This window comes from Oryctolagus cuniculus, chromosome 12 (genome assembly GCF_964237555.1).
Source record: "Oryctolagus cuniculus chromosome 12, mOryCun1.1, whole genome shotgun sequence".
Lineage (NCBI taxonomy): Eukaryota > Metazoa > Chordata > Mammalia > Lagomorpha > Leporidae > Oryctolagus > Oryctolagus cuniculus.
In genome coordinates, this window is record NC_091443.1 from 88,513,599 (window position 1) to 88,537,608 (window position 24,010).

Genomic DNA, 24,010 nt, shown 5'->3' on the forward strand with positions numbered 1-24,010 from the left:
CTTGAATAAAGTTAAAACAAAGCTTTTCTACACTAAGTAGTACTAGAAAAGGTATCATTTCCAGAAAGCTGGGGAGAGTGAAGGAAGGAGAAAGAAATCATACAGAAAGGGTAAGAAATTTTCTCTCAGGTGGAACAGATTCTCAGCCTGTTTCTGATGACGGCAGCAAAAAGTAGTCTGTGGAAGGCACAGTAACTTCCAGGCTAACCCTTGCAAAAGCAGAGGATGAGCCCTGAAATATCTGCATCTTCCTTTGTTTCCTTATTTTTCTAAACCTTTCTTAGTTTGTGGGTTTTTTTTTTTTAAATTTTTGGAGTAAAAAGTTAGACATCAACTAACATTTATAGCATTATAACATTAATTTTGTCTTAAATCTATTTTGTACATTCTAGAGCTGCTTTTTTTTTTTTTAAGATTTATTTATTTATTTGAAAGGCAGAGCTGAAGAGAGAGAGAGAGAGATCTTCCATCCGCTGGTTCACTCCCCAAATGGCTGCAAAAGCTGGAGATGGGCCAGTCTTAAGTCAGAGGCTAGGAGCTTCATCTAGGTCTCCCATGTGGGTGCAGGGGCCCAAGCACTTGGGCCATCTTCCACTGCCTTCTCAGGTCATTAACAGGGAGCTGGACTGAAAGTGGAGCAGCCAGGACTCAAACTAGCACCCATATGGGATGCTGGCGCCACAGGCAGAAGCTTTATCCACTACACAACAGTGCCAGCCCTAAGCCGCTTTCTTACAGGATTGTTAAGACTGTGATTACTGGGACCAGCACTGTGGCATCAAATTTTACAAAATGTGATCATACCTTCCTTATGCCTTCTTCTAAGAGTCCTCAGGCTTCTAAACAGAGAGACAAATATATAATAATATTTTATTTATTTGAAAGAGTTACAGAAAGAAGGAGTGGTTTTCCATCTGCCGGTTCACTCTCCAAATGGCCACATGAGCTGGAGCTGAGCCTATCCGAAGCCAGAAGCCAGGAGCTTCTTCTGGGTTTCCCACACGTGTGCAAGGGCCCAAGCCCTTGGGCTATTCTCTGCTTTTCTTGGTGCATTAGCAGGGAGCTGGCTGAGAACAGGAGCAGCCCGGACTTGAACATCCCATATGGGATGCTGGCACTGCAGGTCTGGGCTTTAACCCGCTGTGCCACAGCGTCAGCCCCCAGTAATAATAATAAAAAAGTTAAACTGGTTCTCACTTATCCTCAAATGAGAACCCTTCCTCAGCACGCTTTCAGTCACCCCCTCCACGTGCTCCTGGTTCCATAATGCCTTCCTTGGCCTTATCCATGACTAATAAAAATTTCTAAGGCATTTTACGTACAGACACACCAATTCTGAATGAGCACAAGTGTTTTTTCCCATTGTCCCTTTCCTAGTGGTATTTATTGGTCTTCAGAACTACAGTAGGCTATTTGGGCTGATGTCTTCTATCAATGAATCAAATGTCATGTGCATATATAAAATGGTAATTAATAAAATGCTTGTTACTGTATAATGCTTCTTCTAAGCACACCACATTTGGGATAAGCATTCTTAGTAATGTACAATTGCCTATAAAAGAAACTTCTAGGGGCTGATACTGGCCTAGTGGGTAAAGCCACCGCCTGCAGTGCTGGCATCCCATATGGGCACCAGTTTGAGTCCCAGCTACTCCACTTCTGATCCAGCTCTCTGGCTTTGGATCAGCGCAGCTCTGGCCATTGCAGCCATCTGGGGAGTGAATCAGTGGATGGAAGACTTTTCTCTCTCTCTCTCCCTCTCCTTCTCTCTATGTGTAACTCTTTCAAATAAATAAATAAACCTTAAACAAACAAAAAAGAATCTTCCAGGGTCAGGATTTGCCATACTGGTTAAGATGCCACTTGGGATATCAGCTTCAAATCAGGTGTTGCAGGTAAAGCCACCACCCAGGGTGACAGCATCCCACATGGGTGCCCGTTTGAGACCTGGCTCACTTCCAGTACAGCTCCCTGATAGTGCTGCTTGGAAAGCAGCGGAAGATGGCCCAACTGCTTCGGCCCCTGTACAAATGTTGGTGACCCAGAGGAAGCTCCTTGCTTTGGTCTGGCCCAGCCCTGGCCACTGTGGACAACTGAGGAGTGAACCAGTGAACAGAAGATCTCTCTCTGTCTCTCCTCTCTGTGTAACTATGCCTTTCAAATAATAAAATAAATCTTTTTTTAAAGATTTTATTTATTTATTTGAGAGGTAAAGTTACAGACGGTGATAGGGAGAGACAGAGAAAAAGGTCTTCCATCCGTTGGTTCACTTCCCAAATGGCCGCAACGGCCAGAGCTGTGCTGATCCGAAGCCAAGAGCCAGGTACTTCTTCTGGTCTCCTATGCAGGTGCAGGGGCCCAAGGACTTGAGCCATCTTCTACTGCTTTCCCAGGCGATAGCAGAGAGCTAGATTGGAAGAGGAACAGCTGGGACTAGAACTGGCGCCCATATGGGATGCTGGTGCTGCAGGTGGAGGATTAACCTACTGTGCCACGGCACCTGCCCCATAAAATAAATCTAAAAAAAAAAAAAAAAAAAAAAAAAAAAAAAAACCAAAAAAAACACCTCTTTTAGGACCAGTGTTGTAGTGTAGCAGGTTAAGCCTCAGCATGTCACTCCGGCAACCCAGATGGGCACTGGTTCAAGTCCTGGCTGTTCCACTTCCAATCCAGCTCCCTGCTAATGTGCCAGGAAAAGCAGCAAAAGATGGCCCAAGTATTTGGGCCCCTGCACCCACATGGGAGACCCAGATGAGGATCCTAATTCCTGCCTCCTGGCTTCAGCCTGGCCCAGCCCTGGCTGTTGCAACCATTTGGGGAGTGAGCCAGCAGATGTAAAATCACCCCCACCCCACCCTCTACCTCTGACTTTCAAATAAATTTAAAAAATCAATCTTGGGGCCAACGCTGTGGTGTAGTAGGCTAAGCCTCCGCCTGTGGTACTGGTATATGCCATCCCAATCGGTTCATGTCCCACTGGCTCCTGTTCCAATTCAGCTCTCTGACTATGGCCTGGGGAAGCAGCAGAAGATGGCTCAAGTGCTTAGGCCCCTGCACTCACATGGGAGACCTGGAAGAAGCTCCTGGCTCCTGGTTTTGGGTAGGCTCAGCTCCAGCCATTGCAGCCACCTGGGGAGTGAACCAGCAGATGGAAGACCTTTCTCTCTGTCTCTACCTCTCCCTGTCTGTAGCTCTGTCTTTCAAATAAATAATTAAATTTTAGGGCTGGCGCTGTGGCTCACTTGGTCAATACTCCACCTGTGACACCAGCAACCCATGTGGGCACTGGGTTCTAGTCCCGGTTGCTCTTCTTCCAGTCCAGCTCTCTGCTGTGGCCCGGGAGGGCAGGAGAGGATGGCCCAGGTACTTGGGCCCTGAACCCGCATGGGAGACCAGGAAGAAGCACCTGGCTCCTGGTTTCAGATCGGCACAGCGCCGGCCGTTGCAGCCATTTGGGGAGTGACCCAATGGAGGGAAGACCTTTCTGTCTCTCTCTCTCTCACTGTCTATAACTCTACCTGTCAAATAAATCTTAAAAATAAATAAATAAATAAAAATCTAAAAAATAATTATATAAATCTTTAAAAAACCCTCCAATTCCCTCCAAAAAGATAGAGACTTATAAAAAGGAATATAAATGGCTTTTAAAAATGCAAAAAAGATGCTCAAATAAAAGAACTAAAATTAAAACTACAATGAGAGTCTGCTTTTCGCTAACCAGATTGAGAGACATCAAAAGTGTGACACCTCATCACAACTGGTAGAGAAGAGAAGCAGCTTTGGGACAATGTTCATGGTAATATGACTCCTGTACCCTTTGAGGGAGAATTCAGCTATCTAAGTGAACATTCAGAAAATATACTCCTTTTGCCCCAGCAATTCTACTCTATTGAATTAGTTCTGCAAGTATGTCACGTTAAGTGACGTTAAGTGACCTCCTCTTTCATAATAGATGAGAAAAATCTAAATGCTCATTATCAGAGAACTGATTAAGAAAAAAATTACATTATAGAATTATATATAGGAATACTCTGAAGTTCTTAAAAAATGATGCCTATAATTATGATGCAGATTCTATCTGTAAAAGACATGTGGGTCGGTGCTGTGGCATAGCAGGTAAAGCTGCTGTCTGAAGTGCCAGCATCCCATATGGGCACCGGCTCAAGTCCCTGCTGCTCCACTTCTGAGCCAGCTCCTTCTAGTGGCCTGGGAAAGCAGCAGAAGATGGTCCAAGTCCGTGGTTCCTTGCACCCATGTGGGAAACCCCGAAGAAGCTCCTGGCTTCAGGTCAGCCCAGCCATTTGGGGAGTGAACCAGTGGATGGAAGATCTCTCTCTGTCTCTTCTTCCTTCTTTCTCTTTCTCTCTCTGTGAACTACCTTTTGAATAAATAAATAAAATCTTTAAAAAAAAAAAAAACTATGCTGAAAAGTGGTAAGAATGCACATTTAAAAAAAAAAAAGGAGGGGCCGGAGCCATGGCGCAGTAGGTTAATCCTCCACCTGCTTTGCCAGCATCTCATATGGGCACCAGTTCATGTCCCAGCTGCCCCTCTTCCAATCCAGCTCTCTGCTATGGCCTGGGAAAACAGTGGAGGATGGCCCAAGTGCTTAGGTCCCTGCACCTGCTTGGGAGACTAGGAAGAAGCTCCTGGCTCCTGGCTTAGGATCAGCGCAGCTCTGGCCATTGTGGCCATCTTGGGAGTGAACCAATGGAAGGAAGACCTATCTCTCTGTCTCTCCCTCTCACTGTCTATAACCCTACCACTCAAATAAAATAAATAAAATCTTAAAAAAAAAAAAAAAAAGGGACACATGTCGCTCCCCCATTCCCGGAGGAACGACACAGGACCCTGCGCTTTTTCGTCTGCTCGGTCCTTCCCGGGTTGGCTGCCCACCCCTCCACCTCCGTGGAGGGGCGGTACCCCCCCTGCCACTTTCCCTGCTTCCGCAGAGGAGCGGCACACCGCCGGCTGGCTCTCTCAGGGGCTGCTCAGGTGTTCCTTCAGATGTTCCCGGTGCATGTTGTCTCTCTCCTCCTTTATAGTCCTCTTCCACCAATCCCAACTCTGCTACCCACACGCCGAGCAGGCTGCTCTCCTCCAATCAGGAGCAGGATCAGCTCCTGCAGCTTATCAAACTGATGAGGCAGCTGCGTAGTTGTTTGCTCCTCCCCAGCGCCATATTGTGGGAGAGCAGATGCATAGAATTAGTCCTAGTTCCAGTAATTTAGTCTAGTCTCAGTTGCTCCCCACAGACACACACGCTATTAATGAATGGAACATACTGGAAATAGCTTTGGAGAAGAAATTATTCTTAAAATAAAGAAAAAAGTAAACCAGCACATTATTATATTTAATTAAACAGACCTTAAGTCTGGAACAAATGGTCTCAGATAGAAGAGCTCAAATCAGCTGTTGTTTAAAAAAAAAAAAAAAATGAAAGGGGCTGGCACTGTGGCATAGTGGGTAAAGCCACCGCCTGCAGTGCCGGCATCCCATATAGGTGCTGGTTCAAGTCCCGGCTGCTCCACTTCCGATGCAGCTCTCTGCTATGGCCTGGGAAAGCAGTTACAGATTCCCCAAATCGTTGGGCTCCTGTACCCATGAGGGAGACCCAGAAGCAGCTCTTGGCTCCTGGCTTCAATAGGCTCTGCTCCGGCCACTGCAGTCATTTGGGGAGTGAACCAGCATAGAAAACCTCTCTCTCTCTCTCTGCTCTGCCTTTCTATAACTCTGCCTTTCAAATAAATAAATAAATAAATCTTGGTTTTTTTTTTTTTTTTTTTTTTTTTTTTTTTTTTTTTTTTTTTTGACAGGCAGAGTGGACAGTGAGAGAGAGAGACAGAGAGAAAGGTCTTCCTTTTGCCGTTGGTTCACCCTCCAATGGCTGCCATGGCCGGCGCGCTGCGGCCGGTGCACCACGCTGATCCAAAGGCAGGAGCCAGGTACTTATCCTGGTCTCCCATGGGGTGCAGGGCCCAACGACTTGGGCCATCCTCCACTGTACTCCCTGGCCACAGCAGAGAGCTGGCCTGGAAGAGGGGCAACCGGGACAGAATCCGGCGCCCCGACAGGGACTAGAACCCGGTATGCCGGCGCCGCAAGGCGGAGGATTAGCCTAGTGAGCCACGGTGCCGGCCAATAAATCTTTTTTAAAAAAAATGAAAGCTGGGGCCAGCATTATGGCCCAGTGGTTAAGTTACCACTTGGGACCCTGGTATCCCATATCAGAGTGCAAGTGCAAGTCCCAGCTACTCAGCTTTGGATCCAGCTTCCTACTAACGTGTCTGGGAAGGCAGTGGAAGATACCCCAACAACTTGGGCCCCTGTCACCCATGTGGGAGACCAGGATGGAGTTCTTGGCTCCCAGCTTCAGTCTGTTCCAGACCTGGCTGTTGAGGCTATTTGGGGAGTGAACCAGTGGACCAAAGTTCTGTGTGTGTCTCCCTCTCTCTGTTGTTCTGCCTTTCAAATAAATAAATCAGTCCTTTAAAAAAAAAAAAAAAAAAAAGAGCAGCTGTTGAGAGTGGGAACAAACTCATGGTTCCACTGTAACCTGATCATTCCTAAGGAAAGGCATTTCAAATGAACTTTAGGAAAAAGCAATTCCTGGATCTGTAACTGTGACTCTGAAAGAAAGATCATGATCATGATTTTCTATCTGTAAGTAAAAATAAAGTCAATGAGCCAAGCCGAAATTAAAATAGAAAAATTGAATTCCTTCCAATTCGGGTTTCCCCCCCTTGTAATGGCACTGAAAAACTGAATGCAAATTTTTTCTGGCCTTTAAATTTGACATGAAACATTTCCTCGGGGAAACCGTAACTTCATACTCACCAAGGTAATAGATTCTGTCTGAGTGAGGCCCATCTGGGTCATTCCTCTTCACAAACATGAAATCGTGCGGAGCCTTAGCCATCATGTAGCCATGATATTTTCTAGTATCAGCAAGCAGCTTTTTCAGCTGACTCCAGGAATATCGTTCAACGTAAAATGGCTCCAATTCAGGCCGGTCCTGTGATTCCGTATTCTCCTCACACTCCGCAGTTTCAAATATCTCAACACCCAGCTGTTCTGTTTCCATTGCTGCTGCCATGTTGCATTTTCCTAGAAAAACAAGGCACATGGAGTTATTCACAGGCCTGTCTTTTCTTATATGAACAGATTGACAGCCTACGGCCCTCCCCTAGAAAGAAAAGAAAAAAATGTGTTTTAGCACAGCTGCAATGAAACCTAGTAAGAAAAGCAATAGCTCCCCCTTCTCTGTGTTCAGTTTCAAAACGAGATTAAAAAAAAATTGGGGTCATTTCTATTTCACAGTGACTGTAAATCCCTTTGGGAACTTTTATAAAAAACTCTCCCTAGGTATCTCTTGCCAAAATTCCTTTTTTCTTTCCCACACTGGAAGGAAACAGGCCATATGCCAGTTGGCTGCTACGCTCCACCCAAGAGCATGTCAATAGTGAATCTCAATGTGCCAAGAGAGTTAAGTGTTCTTGCATTTAAAAAAGTAACACATTTGATAACTGTGCAGTTCTTCAGCTAGCAGAAATAATCATGACCAATTAGAACAGTAACAGAATTGTTGCAAACAATGTGCTTGTAATAACTTTCCTAGGGCATACCCAAGAAAATATATTGTTTCCTTTTAAATGGAACTCCAAAAATCAAAACACTTCACTGCCTGCTGTTTCTGAGTCTCTTGCTCTAGTCTAGATATTACTATATTTTGATATCTACATTTTGAAGAAACTTACATGACTGATAATACAATTCTGATTATGTAATTATACCAATGACAGAAAACAAGATGCTATCCTTAAATGGCTTTAATAAGTTGTAGATGCAAAAATTCAATGTTTGTATTTATTTTGATAAAAATTTGAACTCAATTTACCAGTTCAATCCCAAATCAGGGCTTGCTAATATCTAATAGGAATTCTTAGTTCAGTAGAACACAAACTAAATTGCATCTATGTGACCAAATTTCACACTTAACATGTTGTGTTTAAACTTAATTTTGTAATTAAGAAGAATTCGTGGTAAGAGGTAACTACCACAGGGGAAGTTAGTAGGGGTAGGTTTGTGATTCAAGTTTACCACGAGTACATCAATGGCAGGGAAATGAGCTGACCCGGGAGCCCGGGTTACTGTGTCTTTTACATGCTACAGTGAGCTACACTATCACTTTCAATCTTCTAGTAGCCAAAGTGGTCAGAAAACCCACTAGACAGTACAACAGGTAGTGCACAATAGCGTTACAATGGACATTCACTTCCAGGGGTCAAAATCTGGCACAACTTGGTAGAGAATTAGGTTACCTGCTAACTGGTATTTGGCACACTGACATTCCGCACCAGGACAAGGACACCTCCAAAAGCTCATGGAAAATGGAATTAAAAGACGTTTATTTTGGTGCACAGAATGTTGAAATCGGCCAGCGCCGCGGCTCACTAGGCTAATCCTCCGCCTTGCGGCGCCGGCACACCAGGTTCTAGTCCCGGTCGGGGCGCCGGATTCTGTCCCGGTTGCCCCTCTTCCAGGCCGGCTCTCTGCTGTGGCCCGGGAGTGCAGTGGAGGATGGCCCAAGTGCTTGGGCCCTGCACCCCATGGGAGACCAGGAGAAGCACCTGGCTCCTGCCATTGGATTAGCGCGGTGCGCCGGCCGCAGCGCGCCGGCCGCGGCGGCCATTGGAGGGTGAACCAACGGCAAAGGAAGACCTTTCTCTCTCTCTCTCTCACTGTCCACTCTGCCTGTCAAAAAAAAAAAAAAAAAAAAAAAAAAAAAGAATGTTGAAATCCGCACATACTTGTATGTGACGGGGTGGTTGCTGACCTACTTAAAGCCAGCAGAGGCCGACTTTCCATCAAGTATGTCAGTGGGCCTAGTTTTATACCCAACAGAGCAAGGGACAATTAATAATTACACAACTTTCCTTGTGTAAAGTTTGGAACTTCATCTCCACTTTTTTTTTTTTTTTTGCAAGGAAAGGACTAAGGAAAAAGATCAGGGACACAGCAGAAGCATCTCCAGGCCTCACCACCCAGCTCCTTGAGTCACACTCACTTCACATCTCCACTATGTAAAAGCACCGACAGCCTACCTGTAAGTAAATACCCGGTCTTCCGGGATTCCACTAGGGTCAGTCTCTCTACACACACACTCTCCATGTTCAAGTCACACTGCCATTCTGTTTCAATCATGTCTGGCCTTTTGTAGGACAGATCTGATACTATGTTAATGGATTTTGACAAATGTTTCACTAAATACTTTCTAGAATTTCTTAACACCTTATATCCAAATACATTCTCAAAAGCTGTGACTTGCATTTTCTAAAATACAATAGGCTAAGTGCCCGTTCTCAGCCCCAGGCATGCGTTTCACTGTCCCACCTACCTCTTCACTTAGGGACCCTCCCTGTGCCCACCTACTGTACTTGCTCTGTTTAGATCTCTCCCACATGCAAGGAGATCTTATCCAAGTGACTCAACTTCAAGCAAAGATCCCTCCACTCAGGACAATGAAACAAGATACAAGACTGCTCATCATCATTAAAATGGACACTATGTGGCCAAAAAGATTAAAGAGAAGTCTCAAAACGATACTTAAATCCGACGCAGAAATAATCAGTTTTTTGATGTAAGATGTAATGTCTAAACTATGGTATCTGCATTTTGTATTATCAAAATCCCCAACTGACTCAAAAGACTATCCTAACAATAGCATAAACCTTGATGTCCAGACACAAGAAAAAAGAAAAGGAAAATTATGGGAGGGCTTTAACACATAATAAAAGGCACACAGAAGTGAGGCTACTCACTGGCTATTGCAAACCCTCAGAAATGCCAGGTGATTTACAACATTTATTTTCTGTGTCTATTCCTATTTTAAATAACATCAGATCGAACTGGCTGGAGACAGAACCACCTCAGTACAATAACCAAGAATTATGGAACAGGCCATTTCTGCAGAAAGGGAACTAAGCTGAATTTAATAGCTTATCAGTCTTCATAAGATAAAAAAGTCCTAGTCACTTAACGTGCATCCCATTTTTGCTTCCTCCCTCGGCAGGTTATTCAGAATAACTGAAATAAGTTAACTTTTCGGGAATATTACAAGCGTTAAGCGTACTGAAGTTTTAGCTTCGCAAGAGAGAAAAATAAAAGAACATCTGTGATTACACTTGTTTGTCATCCGTTTTAATTCTAGGTTCCCACAGACCAAGTGGGTGATGGAGAAAGAAAAACCAGGTGGCATGGGGCGGGGTCACGGGGGCACAGCAACACCTGCCCCACACACCGAGCCCCTCACTCCAAGGGCAGACTGGGGCCAGCAGGCGGCCGGAGGACTCGAGTCTGGACCCACTCCCGTGGCCTCCAGAGTGTTTAACCCAGGGGCCAGGAGTCCCCTTGGACACCGCAAGCTCTCCGAGCTGAGAAGTTCGTGATCTCCGAGAGGGCCAAGACCCCGAAAGCTACGCACGGGGACGGGTAGAGGCGTAGCCGAGCGGGCCGGAAAGGGGACTGGAGAGGTGCCCAGGCTCAGGATACAAGCGCGAGGCTGGACCGGAGGGAGTGGGCGAGCAGCCAGGGGCTCGGCCCGGCGGGAGGCAAAGGACGCCAGCTGGGAGCCGGAATCCCATCTGCCGCAGTCGGACTTCAGGCAAATCCCTGCGCCTCTGTGGGCTTCCGTTTCCTCGCCTGTCAGCCCGGACAACCCCCGGCCTCCCCACCCCGGCGAGGCTCAGGCAAGATAACGGACTCGGAGGCCAGCACTCGGCGCTCAGGGGGCGCCCTGCGGACCTTGGCAGACTCGGAATCTCAGAGCCTCGGCTTCCTCTTCCGGCAAGCGGGGCCCCGCCACCGGCTCGGCCCCGCGCCGGGTCCACCGCAGAGCGGGCTGGCCGGGCGCTTCCTCCGAGAGGCGGGGAGGGCCCGCGGGCTGTGGGGCCCAGGCCTCGCGGCCGCAGGGGAGCAAAACACGAACGGATACTGCACCTTCCCCCCGGCCCCGCCCGGACCGTGCCGACGCGCGCGCTACGGAGCGGGCCTGTGCCGCTTCATGCCGCGCCGCCTCCACTCCCGACTCGGCTGCAGCGGCTTCCTCGGCGGCGGTGCCGGTGGCAACCCAAGCGGCGAACGCGGCACTTAGAGGCGGCGGCGGCAGCGGCGGCGGCCTCCGCGGCTCAGGCACTTCCGGTTCCTTGCGAAAGGCGCCGCCGGGCCAAGAAAGGCGCCCCTCCCTGCTGGGCGGTGTCCTTCGCCACAGCGCCTCCTGGTGGCCGGAGGAGCGAAGGAGGCGCGGTCCGCAGAGCAGCAGCCGCTCGCTTGCTCCGAGTCCCATTCCTTTCACTCAGTAGATAACGCGTGTATATTGCGTGTCCGCTGGAAGTGGATAAAATCGCTGTCCATGTGGCGGGTACAGTTGTGGACGCTGGGATTAGAGCAGGGAGCGAAGCCCTTCTTTGGAGGCGACGCAGGGAGGGAAGGACCTTGGTTGGAGAGCAGAGCGTCCCGCAGTCGCGTCGGGAGACCTTGGAGTCAGAAGCTTGGCTCCGAGGTTAATTCGTGATCTGAGGCAGCCCACTCGGCCTCACTGAGCCATGGCTGAAGGGATGCAACGTGTCGCTTAATTGCCGTGTCATGGGATCACATTAAAAATGAAGGAACTGGTGCCCAGGGGAGAGGAGTCAGCGGCAGGTCCCAGGCTGGCTGAGAGAGAGGGGGGGAGCCCCGGGAAATGACGGGGCAAGTAGCGGCTGGATCCAAACAGTGGCAAAACCGCGCTTCCCCACGCTCTGTTGCTAACAGACTCATTAGGATTTATTGTAATGGCACTAATAAAAGACCCACTGAGGTACCGCGTTCCACCCCACAGCACGTAATTATGCACTCTAAGGTTAGATGAGCCTGCCCTCCGGCTCTCTAAAGTCCAGTTACGTTTGAAAAAAAAGGTAGTCATTTTCTCTGGTTGTCTTCAGGAGCAGGTTTTCAGACTTTAAATGCACACACTTGAACAAAGGGCAATGCACCATCTTGCATGTCATGTCATTTACTGAAGCTCTGCCATGCGCTCTCACCGTTCCCTAAGCACTGGGGATACAACAGTGAACAGAATGGACAGGGTCTCAGCTGTTGCACAGCTTACATCCTAATAAGACGACATGGAACCTCCTTCCCCTGAAAAGGAGGCAAAGAAGAATATGTGATTTCATGGGTTAAAAATGAAGAGCCCTGGGGACTGGCTTTGTGGCTCAGCCAGTTAAGCTGCTACCTGTGAGGTCCCTATCCCCAGTCCCAGCTGCTGTTTCAGATCCAGCTCCCTGCTAATGCTCCTTGGAAGGCAGCAGAAGATGGCTCAAGGGCTTGGGCCCCTAGTACCCTTGTCTGACACCTGGATGGAGTTCCTGACTCCTGGCTTCGCCTGACCCAGTCCCAGCTGTTGCAGCCTTTTGGGACATGTAGGGAAGGTTTGTCTCCTCCTCCACCCCCCCCCCCAACTTTGCCTTTTGAAATAATAAGTCTTGGAGCCGGCGCCGTGGCTCAATAGGCTAATCCTCCGCCTTGCGGCGCCGGCATACCGGGTTCTAGTCCCTGTCGGGGCACCGATTCTGCCCCAGTCGCCCCTCTTCCGGGCCAGCTCTCTGCTATGGCTCGGGAGTGCAGTGGAGGATGGCCCAAGTGCTTGGGCCCTGCACCCCATGGAGACCAGGAGAAGCACCTGGCTCCTGCCATCGGATCAGCGCGGTGCGCCGGCCGCAGCGGCCACTGGAGGGTGAACCAACGGCAAAGGAAGACCTTTCTCTCTCTCTCACTGTCCACTCTACCTGTCAAAAAATATATATATAAAAAAAGAAATAATAAGTCTTTTTCTAAAATTAAAGACCCCCCAAGAGGTAAAACAAACAAACAAAAACCCTGCTTATCCCATGCAGCTAATTGTGGATCAGCATAAATTTAAATTCAGATTTCTTGGTTTCTTCTTACTCAAAACTATTAATATAAAAATCGGCCTACTGAACTTCGAGTTTTGCCTGTGGCTGCCTTGGGCCAGGCCACATGATCTTGTGGGGGGGGCAGCCTGCACCCCTACTGTTGGGGAACTTGTCTCCCAGCTCGCCCTGAAACTGTCCACTTAAACTCCCGGCCACATGGGCAAACCAAAGCTTTTCTGGGCCTTGGTAGCATGCTTTGGGATCTCCCCAGAGCAGGAGAGCCCAGGAGGCTCAGGAAACTCGCAAGGCATCTCCTGGGAGGCTGCCAGGGGCCGGCTTCTCCTCTCCTCTGGTTTCTGATGCTTTCTGTCCCCTCACCGTGCTGCAGAGCAGGTAAGCTTTTCTTTCTTTTTTTAATTAAAGGCAGAGAGAGAGCAAGGATGAGCGCAAGATTGATTTTCTGTTTACTACTTTACTCCCAAACGCCTACCACAACCCAGACTGGGCCAGGCTGCAGCCTAGAGCCAGGAATTCAGTCCAGGTCTCCCACATGGATGGCAGGGACTCAACTATGAATCCATTACCTGCTGCCTCTGAAAGTCTGCATTAGCAGGAGGCTGGGATTGGAACCCAGACGCAGTGTCCCAACCACTACACCAAGTGCCCGCCCTCTGGGATATAAGCACCAGTCAGCTTAAGTTTAGTCCGAACATAACTCTCTGACATCATTAAAGAAAGATCTAGGGGCTGGTGTTGTGGCGTAGCGGGTTAAGCTGCTGCTGCCAATGCCAAGATCCCATATAAGCACCAGTTCAAGTCCTGGCTGCTCTGTTTAATCTCCAGCTCCCTGCTAATGTGCCTGGGGAAGCAGCAGGAGATGGCCCAAGTGTCTGGGCCCCTGCCACCCATGTGGGAGAGTTGGATGGAGTTCCAGGCTCCCGGCTTTGGCCTGCTGTGTCAGTTGGGGAGTGAAACAATGGAAGGAAGATTTCTCTCTGCTTCATTCTGACTCTTTCAAATAAATAAATTAGTCTTCAAAAAACCCTAACAATAGGCCGATGCTGCGGCTCACTAGGCTAATCCTCCGCCTGCGGCGCTGGCACACCAGGTTCTAGTCCCGGTCGGGGCACTGGAGTCTGTCCGGGTTGCTCCTCTTCCAGTCCAGCTCTCTGATGTGGCCTGGGAGTACAGTGGAGGATGGCCTGGGTCCTTGGGCCCTGCACCCGCATGGGAGACCAGGAGAAGCACCTGGCTCCTGGCTTTGGATCAGCGCGGTGCGCCGGCCGCAGCGGCCATTGGGGGGTGAACCAACGGAAAAAGGAAGACCTTTCTCTCTGTCTCTCTCTCTCTCTCTCACTGTCTACTCTGCCTATCAAGAAACAAAAAAACAACCAACCAAACAAACAAAAAAAAAACCCTAACAATAATCTCAGCATCTTACCATAGCTTTTTTGCCTTATATCCAGATTTTACATTCGGAACAGGACAATATTTTCCAGCTACATACAGATGCTCTATTAGTCAGCTTTTTTTTTTTTTTTTTTTTTTTTTTTTTTTAAGACTTACTTATTTACTTGAAAGTCAGAGTTACAGAGAGCGCGCGAGAGATCTTCCATCTGCTGTTTCATTCCCCAGAGGGCTGCAATGGCCAGGGCTGAGCCAGGATCTCCCATGTAGATGGCAGGGGCCCAAGCATTTGGGACCTCTCCAGCTGCTTTTCCCAGGCCATAGCAAGGAGCTCTACTGGAAATGGAGCAGCTGGGCTAAGAACTGACACCTGACACCCACATGGGATGCACGCATTGCAGGCAGCAGTTTTACCCGTTGTGCCACAGCGCGGACCCTGGTGTTTTTTTTTTTTTTTTTTTTTTTTTTTTTTTTTTTTTTTTGTCAGTTTTTCATTTCCACAGTACCTGAGAGGAGTTTCTTGAGAAGGAAGGCAGTTCATTTCAGTTTATGGTTTTGGGGGTTCACAGAGCATCATGTGGTGGGCAGAAGCACAGAGACCCATGAGGCCCAGCTCCGCCTTTGTAAGCAAGCCTTTCACAAGAGCCACCTTCTGAGGGCACGCCCCACTGACCTAAAGACCTCCCACCAGGCCCAGGTCCCAGGCAGCACAGTAGCATCAAGTCTCCACCCCAGCCATCAATCATTAACATAAGACTTTGGTGTTCAAACATCTGTGGGAGTTGGGGAGCCAAATCTTGTTCAAACCACAGCGGACGTAGACATGCATTTAATGTTCTCAGCTGTTCTATAGCTCAGCCCAACTTGTTTATGATCTGTTTCCCCTGCTAGTGAGAGTGTAGCCTTGGTCAATTCCAGGAAAACCCAGACACTCAATCAGGATTCTCCTGTGGGAGAGGATGACAGCCATTTCCTGGTCCATAGCAGTATCCCTGAAAATGTGCTTGATCCCCTTGTACTGGGCTCCAAATTCATGTCTGCCCTGAACACTATAATGTGATGTATTTGCAAACAGGATCTTTTCAGATGTAACTGATTTTATCAACATTTGTTTATTTGAGAGGCAGAGTGACACACATGCACACCATCTTTCATCTAATGTTTCATTCCCCAAGTGTCTACTGTCGCTCCCCCTCTTCGTGGAGGAACGACACCAAACCCTGCCTAGGCTTCATATCCGAGTCACGGCACCATTATGTCGCTCCCCCTCTTCGTGGAGGAATGACACTAAGCCCTGCCTAGGCTTCATATCCGAGTCACGGCACCATTATGTTGCTCCCCGTCTTCGTGGAGGAACGACACAGGACCCTGCGCTGTTCTTTCGTCTGCTCGGCCCTCCCCAGGTTTGCTGCTGGTTCTTCCCGGGTTGGCTACTATCCCTTCCACCTCCGTGGAAGGGCGGTTCCCCCTAGCCACATTCCCCACTTCCGCAGGGGAGCGGCACACCGCCGGCCGGCTCTCTCGGGGGCTGCACAGGTGTTCCTTCAGGTGTTCCTTCAGCTGTTCCCCTTAGATGTTCCTCGTGCATGCCGTCTCTCTCCTCCTTTATAGTCCTCCTCCGCCAATCCCAACTCGGCTGCCCACACGCCGAGTACGCTGCTCTCCTCCAATCAGTAGCAAGTCCTACAGTTTATTGGTTGAACTGGAGGCAGCTGTGCGGAAGCTGTTTACTTCTCTCCCAGCGCCATATTGTGGGAGAGCAGATGCATAGAATAAGTCTTAATTCCAGTAACTCAGTCTAGTCCGAATTGCTCCCCACAGTCTACAATATCTGGGGCTGGGTCAGGCCTAAGCTAGGAACTCCATTTGGTCTTCCGGGTGGCAGGGACCCAGGTTCTTGAGCCGTCACATGCTGCTTCCCAGAGTATGCATTAACAGACATTGAAAGCAGAGCAAACCACAGCAGCTCACTAGGCTAATCCTCTGCCTGCAGCGCCAGCCCCTGGGGTTCTAGTCCTGGTCAGGGCGCCAGATTCTGTCTCGGTTGCTCCTCCTCCAGTCCAGCTCTCTGCTGTGGCCCGGGAAGGCAGTGGAGGATGGCCCAAGTGCTTGGGCCCTGCACCCACATGGGAGACCAGGAGGAAGCACCTGGCTCCTGGCTTCAGATTGGCGCGGTGTGCTGGATGTAGCGGCCATTTGGGGGGTGAACCAATGGAAGGAAGACCTTTCTCTCTGTCTCTGTCTCTCACTAACTCTGCCTGTCCAAAAAAAAAAAAAAAAAAAAAAAGCAAAAGCAGAGCAGTTCAGGTGGAGTTGGGGCCCAGTGGGTTGAACTGCCACCTGCAACACTGTGTCAGAGCACCCAGACCTGGCTGTCCAGACCTGGCTGCTCCATTTTTGATCTAGCTCCCTGCTAATGCACCTGGGAAGGCAGTGGAGGATGGCCCAAGTCTGTGGGCCTTGTCACCAGCATGAGAGATCAGTATGGAGTTCCAGGTTCCTGGCTTTGGCCTGGTCCAACTCAGGAGTGAGCCAGCAGATTGAAGATCGCTCTCTTTCTAAATCTGAATTTCAAATAAGTAAACAAATCATGGTAAAAAAAGTAAAAAGTAGGGGCTGATGCTATGGTAAAGCTGGGGTAAAGCCACCATCTGTGGCATCGGCATCCTCTGTGTGCTGGTTCGAGACCCGGCTGCTCCACTTCTGATCCAGCTCCCTGCTAATGTCCTTGGGCCCCTGCCACCCACGTGGGAGACCTGGAAGAAGTTCTTGGTTTCAGATCAGCCCAGCTCCAGCCGTTGTGGCCATTTGGGGAGTGAACCTGTGGATGGAAGACCTCTCTCTCTCTGTCTAAAACTCTGCCTCTCAAATAAACAAATAAATCATTTTTTTTAAAAATTAAAAACTAAAGAAAAAAAAGTAGCAGAGGCAGGACTCAAACCCAGGCACTCTGATACAGGACGGGGGCATCCCAAAGGACATCTTAACCGCTGTGGCGAATGCCTGCCCCTTCACATTATTTTTAAAAAGGTGAACAACAAGGATGTGTGTGATCCCTTGCCAATGGCAGGAAACGAGGCTGAGGCACTGGGCACAGGCTTCATGCATGGCAAACATGGGGCACGTGCTCCCTATGGGTGCCTGGATCGTCCTCTGAGAAGGGAGAGGTGGGCCAGTGGAGCGGACAGCTGCAGCCAGGAGGCAGGTGCCCGATGTGCACTTCCATTTCCTGGTGTTATCAGAGAGCTCTCAGCCCTGCCCCTTCAGCTTGGCCCCGCACTCGGCCCTGGCCTGTTCCTCCTGCACGCTGAGCTCGCGGCTCAGCTGAAAGATATCCTTTCCCCCTCCACTGCAATTCTGTTCTTAGTGGATTTCCCTTGAGAGGGGAGTCCACAACAGCTGAGCCTCTGCGCAGGAAAATGCAGAAACAGCTCATAAGAATGCTGGAGGGAACTGAGACACAGGCCACAGAGAATCCACCTGATTGTACCTTGTTAGGGGTGGAAAAGGCCAGGCAGGCTGCTTGCTGCCAGACGTGGGTTATGGAGCACCGGAGGCAAATAGTCACCTTGTGTACCAATCACTCTCACCTGGAATAGAGGTCGGATAATAAGCCTCAGGTTCCAAATATGCTGAAAAAACCGGTTTATATTTCATTATACACTCACCAAAATGGCTCAAGTGAAATAGAATAAAAATACCAACATAGAGCAACTAGAACTTTAAGAATTTTTTATTTATTTATTTTTACTTGAGAGGCAAAGAGACACAGATCTTCCATCTGCTGGTTCACTCCCCAAATGCCCACAATATCCAGGGCTGGGCTAAGAACTCCATCATGGTCTCCCATGTGGATGGCAGGGACCCAAGTACTTAAGCCATCATCTACTGCCTCCCAGGGAATGACAGGAAGTGGGTGTCCAAAGCAGTATCTTAACTGCTGTGCCAAACACCTACCCAAAGCAACCAGAACTTTGAAAAATGCTGGTGGGAGTGTAAATTGATTGAGACATTTTGTAAAACGCCTTAGCAGGATCTACTAATGCAAAATAAACATACACCTACTCTATGATGTGGCAATTCCAGTCCTAGATATTTACCCAAGAGAATTAAGTACATACATCCACCAAATGACAGATACATATATGTTCTCAGCAGGCTTATTTGCAACAGCTAAAAATTGGAAACAATACATGTATCTATCAATCAGAGAATGGATAAAAAATTATGGTACACTTATATAATGACCTACTACTCAGCCCCAACATAAAAAGAATGAATGACTGATTCACACGCCAACCTGGATTAATCTTAAACACATTCTGTTGAATGCAAGCAGACAGGGAGGCTGGCATTGTGATGCAGTGGGTTAAGTTGCTGCTTGTGACAATGGCATCCCATCACATCCAGCTCCCTGCTAATGAGCCTGGGAAAGCAGCTGAGGATGGCCCAAGTACCTGGGCCCTTTTCATGGATGTGGGCGGAGCAGGGTGGAGTTTTTGGCTTCAGGAGAGATCCTTTTCTCTCTTTCAAATAATTAAACAGGGGCTGGTGTGGTACAGCGGGTTAAGCTGCAGCCTGTGGTGCAAGCATACCATATGAGCGCCAGTTCAAGTCCTGGCTGCGCTGCTTCCAACCCAGCTCCCTGCTAACAGTCTGGGGAAGCAGTGGAAGATGGCCCAGGTGCTGGGGCTCCTGCCACCCACATGGGAGACCCAGATGGAGTTCTAGGCTCCTGGCTTCCCTGGCTGTTGCAGCCATCTGGAGAGCAAAGCAGCAGACAGATCTCTCTCTGCCTCTCCCCTAATCAATCTTTTAAAAAATTAATGCCAGACAAAAAGTGTGAATATTGTAGATGCCATTTATATGAAATTCAAGGACAAGCATACCTCTTCTGTGGTGACATGTCAGGACAGTAATTATTGACACTGACACAGAGTGGTCTCTTGATGTTGCTGAGTGTTCCAGATTTCAATCCAGGTAGCGATCGAAGTGTAAGTGCATGTAAGAAGTCATCCTGAGCTGAACACTGGACTTGCCCTTTCTTATATGTGTTTTTTAAAAAAATTTATTTATTTATTTATAATTTATTTGGTTCATTCCTCAAAGGCCCCCCAACAACTGGGTCTGTGCCAGACTGAAACCAAGAGCCAGGAACTCCATCCGGGTCTCTGACATGGGTATCAGGGCACAAGTCCTCTGCTGCCTTCCCAGTCCCATCAGCAGGGAGCTGGATTAGAAGTGGAGCTGTGGCACTCCAGCCAGCACTTTTTTTTTTTTTTTTTTTTTTTTTTTTGGACAGGCAGAGTGGACAGTGAGAGAGAGAGAGACAGAGAGAAAGGTCTTCCTTTTGCCGTTGGTTCACCCTCCAATGGCTGCCGCGGCTGGCGCACCGCGCTGATCTGATGGCAGGAGCCAGGTGCTTCTCCTGGTCTCCCATGGGGTGCAGGGCCCAAGCACCTGGGCCATCCTCCACTGCACTCCCTGGCCACAGCAGAGAGCTGGACTGGAAGAGGGGCAACCGGGACAGAATCCGGCGCCCCGACCGGGACTAGAACCCAGTGTGCTGGCGCCGCAAGGCGGAGGATTAGCCTAGTGAGCCGCGGTGCCAGCAGCAGCCAGCACTTCAATATGGGATACCGGTGTGGCAAGCAGCGGCTTAACCTGCTGCACCACAATGCCAGCCTCTCCATATGTAAGTTACACTTCGTTTTTTAAAAAAGTGGCCTATGGCCGGCGCCGGGGCTCACTAGGCTAATCCTCCGCCTTGCGGCGCCGGCACGCCGGGTTCTAGTCCCGGTCGGGGCGCCGGATTCTGTCCCAGTTGCCCCCTTCCAGGCCAGCTCTCTGCTGTGGCCAGGGAGTGCAGTGGAGGATGGCCCAAGTGCTTGGGCCCTGCACCCCATGGGAGACCAGGAGAAGCACCTGGCTCCTGCCATCAGATCAGCGCGGTGCGCCAGCCACAGCGCCCTGGACACGGCGGCCATTGGAGGGTGAACCAATGGCAAAAGGAAGACCTTTCTCTCTCTCTCACTGTCCACTCTGCCTGTCAAAAAAAATTAAAAAAAAAAAGTGTCCTATATTACATCTGCATTTGTAATAAATCCAATGCAATAAAAATGCTCTCATCCTTTAAAAAATGTTATTTTTCAATTCAAGCCTGCTGAGGTTCCTGGAAGATTCATCCCAGCGGCCTCCGACTGGATTTCTCCTGTGTGTCCGGTGGTCTTGCCAAGCCCGTTGGATTCCGCCAGTGTCCAGCTGATCCAGCCTTGTTGCTTCCCACGTGTTTGCACAACACTGCGGAAACACCTCAGTGGAGCTGACCGCTCGCAATCCACTCCCTCTCCGCCTTCCCGCCTCTGCCCTTGTACCCTTGCTCACAGAGCTTGACGTCTCCTCACCTTTGGACGCGTGCCCGTGCTCCCCTGCCCTACCTGAGCCGCTGCTGCCAATCGCTCCTCAGTTCACAGTCCAGCTCTCCAGGGCTCGCTCTCACGGGTCTACCTGGGCTCCGACCAACGCGCACTTTCCAACTTTCTGCCTCTCTGTGAGCTCAACCATATTAAGCCCTCTGTTTTTTTTTTTTTTTTTTCCCCACATGATCCACCCACTGAGCTAAGAATTTCCTGCCAACTGGCAATAACTTGTCTATTGCTGGATCCCTGTGCTCAGCTAAAGAAACGGAGAATTCCAAGGTCCACTTTTTGTCCCAGACTTTCTAGTTTTCATAGAAACGTTGCTGCCATTAAACTCTTCACGGTGGAAGAACTTGGGGATTAGTGCTGTCGCGCAGTGGGTGAATCCGCAGCCACCACCAGCGACATCAGCATCCCCTGTGGGCGCAGGCTCCAGTCCTGGCTGCTCCACCTCCCACCCAGCTCCCTACTAAACCCCTGGGAAGGCAGTGCACGATAGCACAAGGGCTTGGCCCTCTGCCACCCATGTGGGAGACCCGGATGGAGTTCCTGGCTCCTGGCTTTGGCCTGGTCCAGCCCTGGCCGTTGCCCTCGTTTTGGGAGTGAAGCAGCGGATGGAAGACCTCTCAACCCCCCTCTCTCTAACTCTGCCTTTCAAATAAATCTTAAAAAAAAAAAAAAAAGACATAAATTAGTGTTTTCAGTTCGAGATTCCTTTTAAGTTAGCCAGTCTCTTGCACTGTCCGGTAGAATGGCCACCAGTCATTGGAGGCTAATTAACTGGACGGAACTAACAGGTAGGGAATCCAGCTCATCGGTCTCTCCGGCCAGCGTGCAGAGCGGCTGAGCTCCCGTCACCGCACACAGCTCTGCGGCCGCGCGCGCTCCAGTCCCGCACCCCGCCCCCGTCACCCCTGTGGTCCGCCCGGTGGCTGGAATCCCTCAGGTGTCCGGACAGACGGGGCTCCGGGATGGCGGGGGCCGGGTCTCCCTGACGTTGCTCCGGGCTTAGCCCGAGCGCGCAGCGGGCGCTGAGCAAGTCATGAGTGACAGGAGGCACCTTCCGGACACACCAGTCTCCAGCGCTTATCCACGCTGACCGGTCGTTTATGCGTCGCCAGCCTCTGACATTTCGAAGCGCAGCCCTAAAGAAGCGCCGCGAGCTTGCTGATGGCGATCCCGGAGGCGGGCGCGGTGCGGCACGGCGTCACCGCGCCAGGACACGCCCCCTCTCTCGCCCGCGCCCCGCCCACGCCCGGCTCGCGCGGCTGCCCCCGGCGTGTCACTGCGCAGGCGCGGCCCGCGAGCGTGGGGTGTCGCGAGGCTGCCGGGCTGCGGGCGCTCTGGAGCGCGGGGGTTTGCGGCCTGCGTTCGGCCGGCTCCAGCCACGCACTAAGTGAGGCAGCGAGGTCCAGCGAGCAGAGCCTGCCGGCGGCGCCCTGGGCAGTGTGGCCATGGAGAACCAGGTGCTGACTCCGCACGTCTACTGGGCTCAGCGACACCGCGAACTGTATCTGCGCGTGGAGCTGAGTGATGTGCAGGTAAAGGCCGCGTCTGGGCGGCGGGAAGCGCGCGGGACCGCGGCTCCGGGGAGGGGGGTGCGTGCCGCGACCGCTGCCCGCTGTGTCCGTGCGCGCGCAGCCAGTCTGCAGTGAGCCGACGAGATAGGCGAGGCGGTGCGCTCGCGGCGTGCCGGCCCCTGTGGGGCGCCCACGCAGATCCCCGGCCGGGGCGCGACCCCGCACACGCACCCAGGGCTGCAGAGCGCCTCGGGCGCTGCGTGAGCCCGGCGTGGGCGTCGGAGGCCGCCCCGGGCCGCCTCTTTGTTCGCAGTGCGCGGCCCGGGAGCTCAGCCGTCGGGGTTCGAGTTGGCTGAGGCCCTCGGAGGCGCGGGATGGAGCCGGCGGCTCGGTGGTGCGGTGGCACAATGGCCTGCGGTGCCGCGACCGGACCTCTGGCCCTGGAACGTTCAAGAGGCTGCGGCGGCCACACCCACCTCCCAACCGTTTCGGGATAGGAATCGTTCTTACTACTTTGAATTTTGACCTCGCAGGGTATTCGAAGGCGGTGAGCTTAGGTTTGCCGAGTTTCACGGGGAAAGCGTTTATGTTTCGTAGCCACCCCCCCCCCCCCAATTTGATAGAACTGAAACCCCCCCATGCTGGAAGCCCCCCTTGTCGCTGCCCAGACCTTCCGGGGTTCGGGTCTGGGGGGTGCTGGAGTTTCCTTCTGGAATGTTCTCAGTCATGCCTTCTCCCCGCGCTGCTTGACGTCCCTGGCACCCTGTACCCTCATCCATTCACTGCACCGAACTCTCCGCCTGAGAGGCGGGCCCTTACGCTGGCGGCTGTCACCTTGTCTGTCATCTTGTATTGCAGAGTGTGGCTGCCTTCTGGGTGTTGACTTCAGTTTTTTTTTTTTTTTTTTTAAAGATTTATTTATTTGAAAGGCAGAGTTACAGAGAGAGACAGACAGTGCTCTTCCATTGTCCGTTCACTCCCCAGCTGGACACAGTGGCCCGGCTTAGGCCAGGCTGAGGTCAGGAGCCTGGGACTCCATCAGGATCTCCCATGTGGGTGCAGGGACCCAAGCCCTTGGGCCATATTCCACTGCTTTTCCAGGCCCATTAGCAGGGAGCTGGATCGGAAGTGGGGCAGCCAGGACTCCAGCTGGCTCTCATAGGCGATGCAGGCTTCCCAGGTGGTGGCTTAACCTGCTGGGCCACAGTGCCTGTCCTGTTGGCTGGAATTTGTTGAACTTAATGTTTACTTGTGGAGTAATAACCTGTTTTGCTGTTGAATGATGAAAACAGTACTGAGCAAAGGCGCCTTAAATAGCTGTGACATTGTAATATGGCATTTAATGTGTTAAACCACACCGTTACATTTTTGCCTCAAAGGATGAATAAATGGTGCTGTCTCCCTCTACTCTGCTTCATGGTGCTCTAATAAAATAGGAGAAAACAAAAATCTCTTGTAGATGGGAACTTGGATCTGCGTCCAGAGATTTCACCTGCCAAAGGCAGAAGTTCAGGATGGGTGTTTTAACAACCTCTTTAAGTGTTTTGTTAAGCAATATGTAGACCAGGTTAAATAAACCCAGGCTCTGCTCTCTCTAGATGTACCATGTGATATGGATAGAACATTCTGGAATATTTTTGAAGCTACAGGCAGAAAGTGTTTTTTTGGGGGGATGTGATGGTGAAAAGAAAAGGAAATTGGACAAATTACAAAATGAACCATATGTATA

The 24,010-nt window shown here is 50.3% G+C and overlaps 2 protein-coding genes across 5 annotated transcripts in view; one reads left to right on the top strand and one right to left on the bottom strand.

The window, feature by feature from the left end:
- DPP8 (dipeptidyl peptidase 8) overlaps positions 1-11,234 on the bottom strand; it is a 71,537-nt gene extending 60,303 nt beyond the window's left edge. For 2 of the 4 annotated variants that reach the window (XM_008268879.4, XM_008268881.4), the window contains exons 1-2: positions 10,999-11,234; positions 6,838-7,107 (exon numbers count right to left, since the gene is read on the bottom strand). In XM_008268879.4, the coding sequence (XP_008267101.1) occupies positions 6,838-7,096 (259 nt within the window). In that variant the 5' untranslated portion in view covers positions 7,097-7,107; positions 10,999-11,234. Of the gene's footprint in view, positions 1-6,837; positions 7,108-10,803; positions 10,972-10,998 lie in introns of those variants that run through there. The other 2 variants (XM_070054386.1, XM_002717966.5) reach the window with 2 other exon arrangements.
- A 10,797-nt stretch (positions 11,235-22,031) lies between these two features.
- HACD3 (3-hydroxyacyl-CoA dehydratase 3) overlaps positions 22,032-24,010 on the top strand; it is a 47,780-nt gene continuing 45,801 nt past the window's right edge. The window contains exon 1 of the mRNA XM_002717945.5: positions 22,032-22,302. Coding sequence (XP_002717991.1) covers positions 22,216-22,302 — 87 coding nt within the window. The 5' untranslated portion in view covers positions 22,032-22,215. The remainder of the gene's footprint in view (positions 22,303-24,010) is intronic.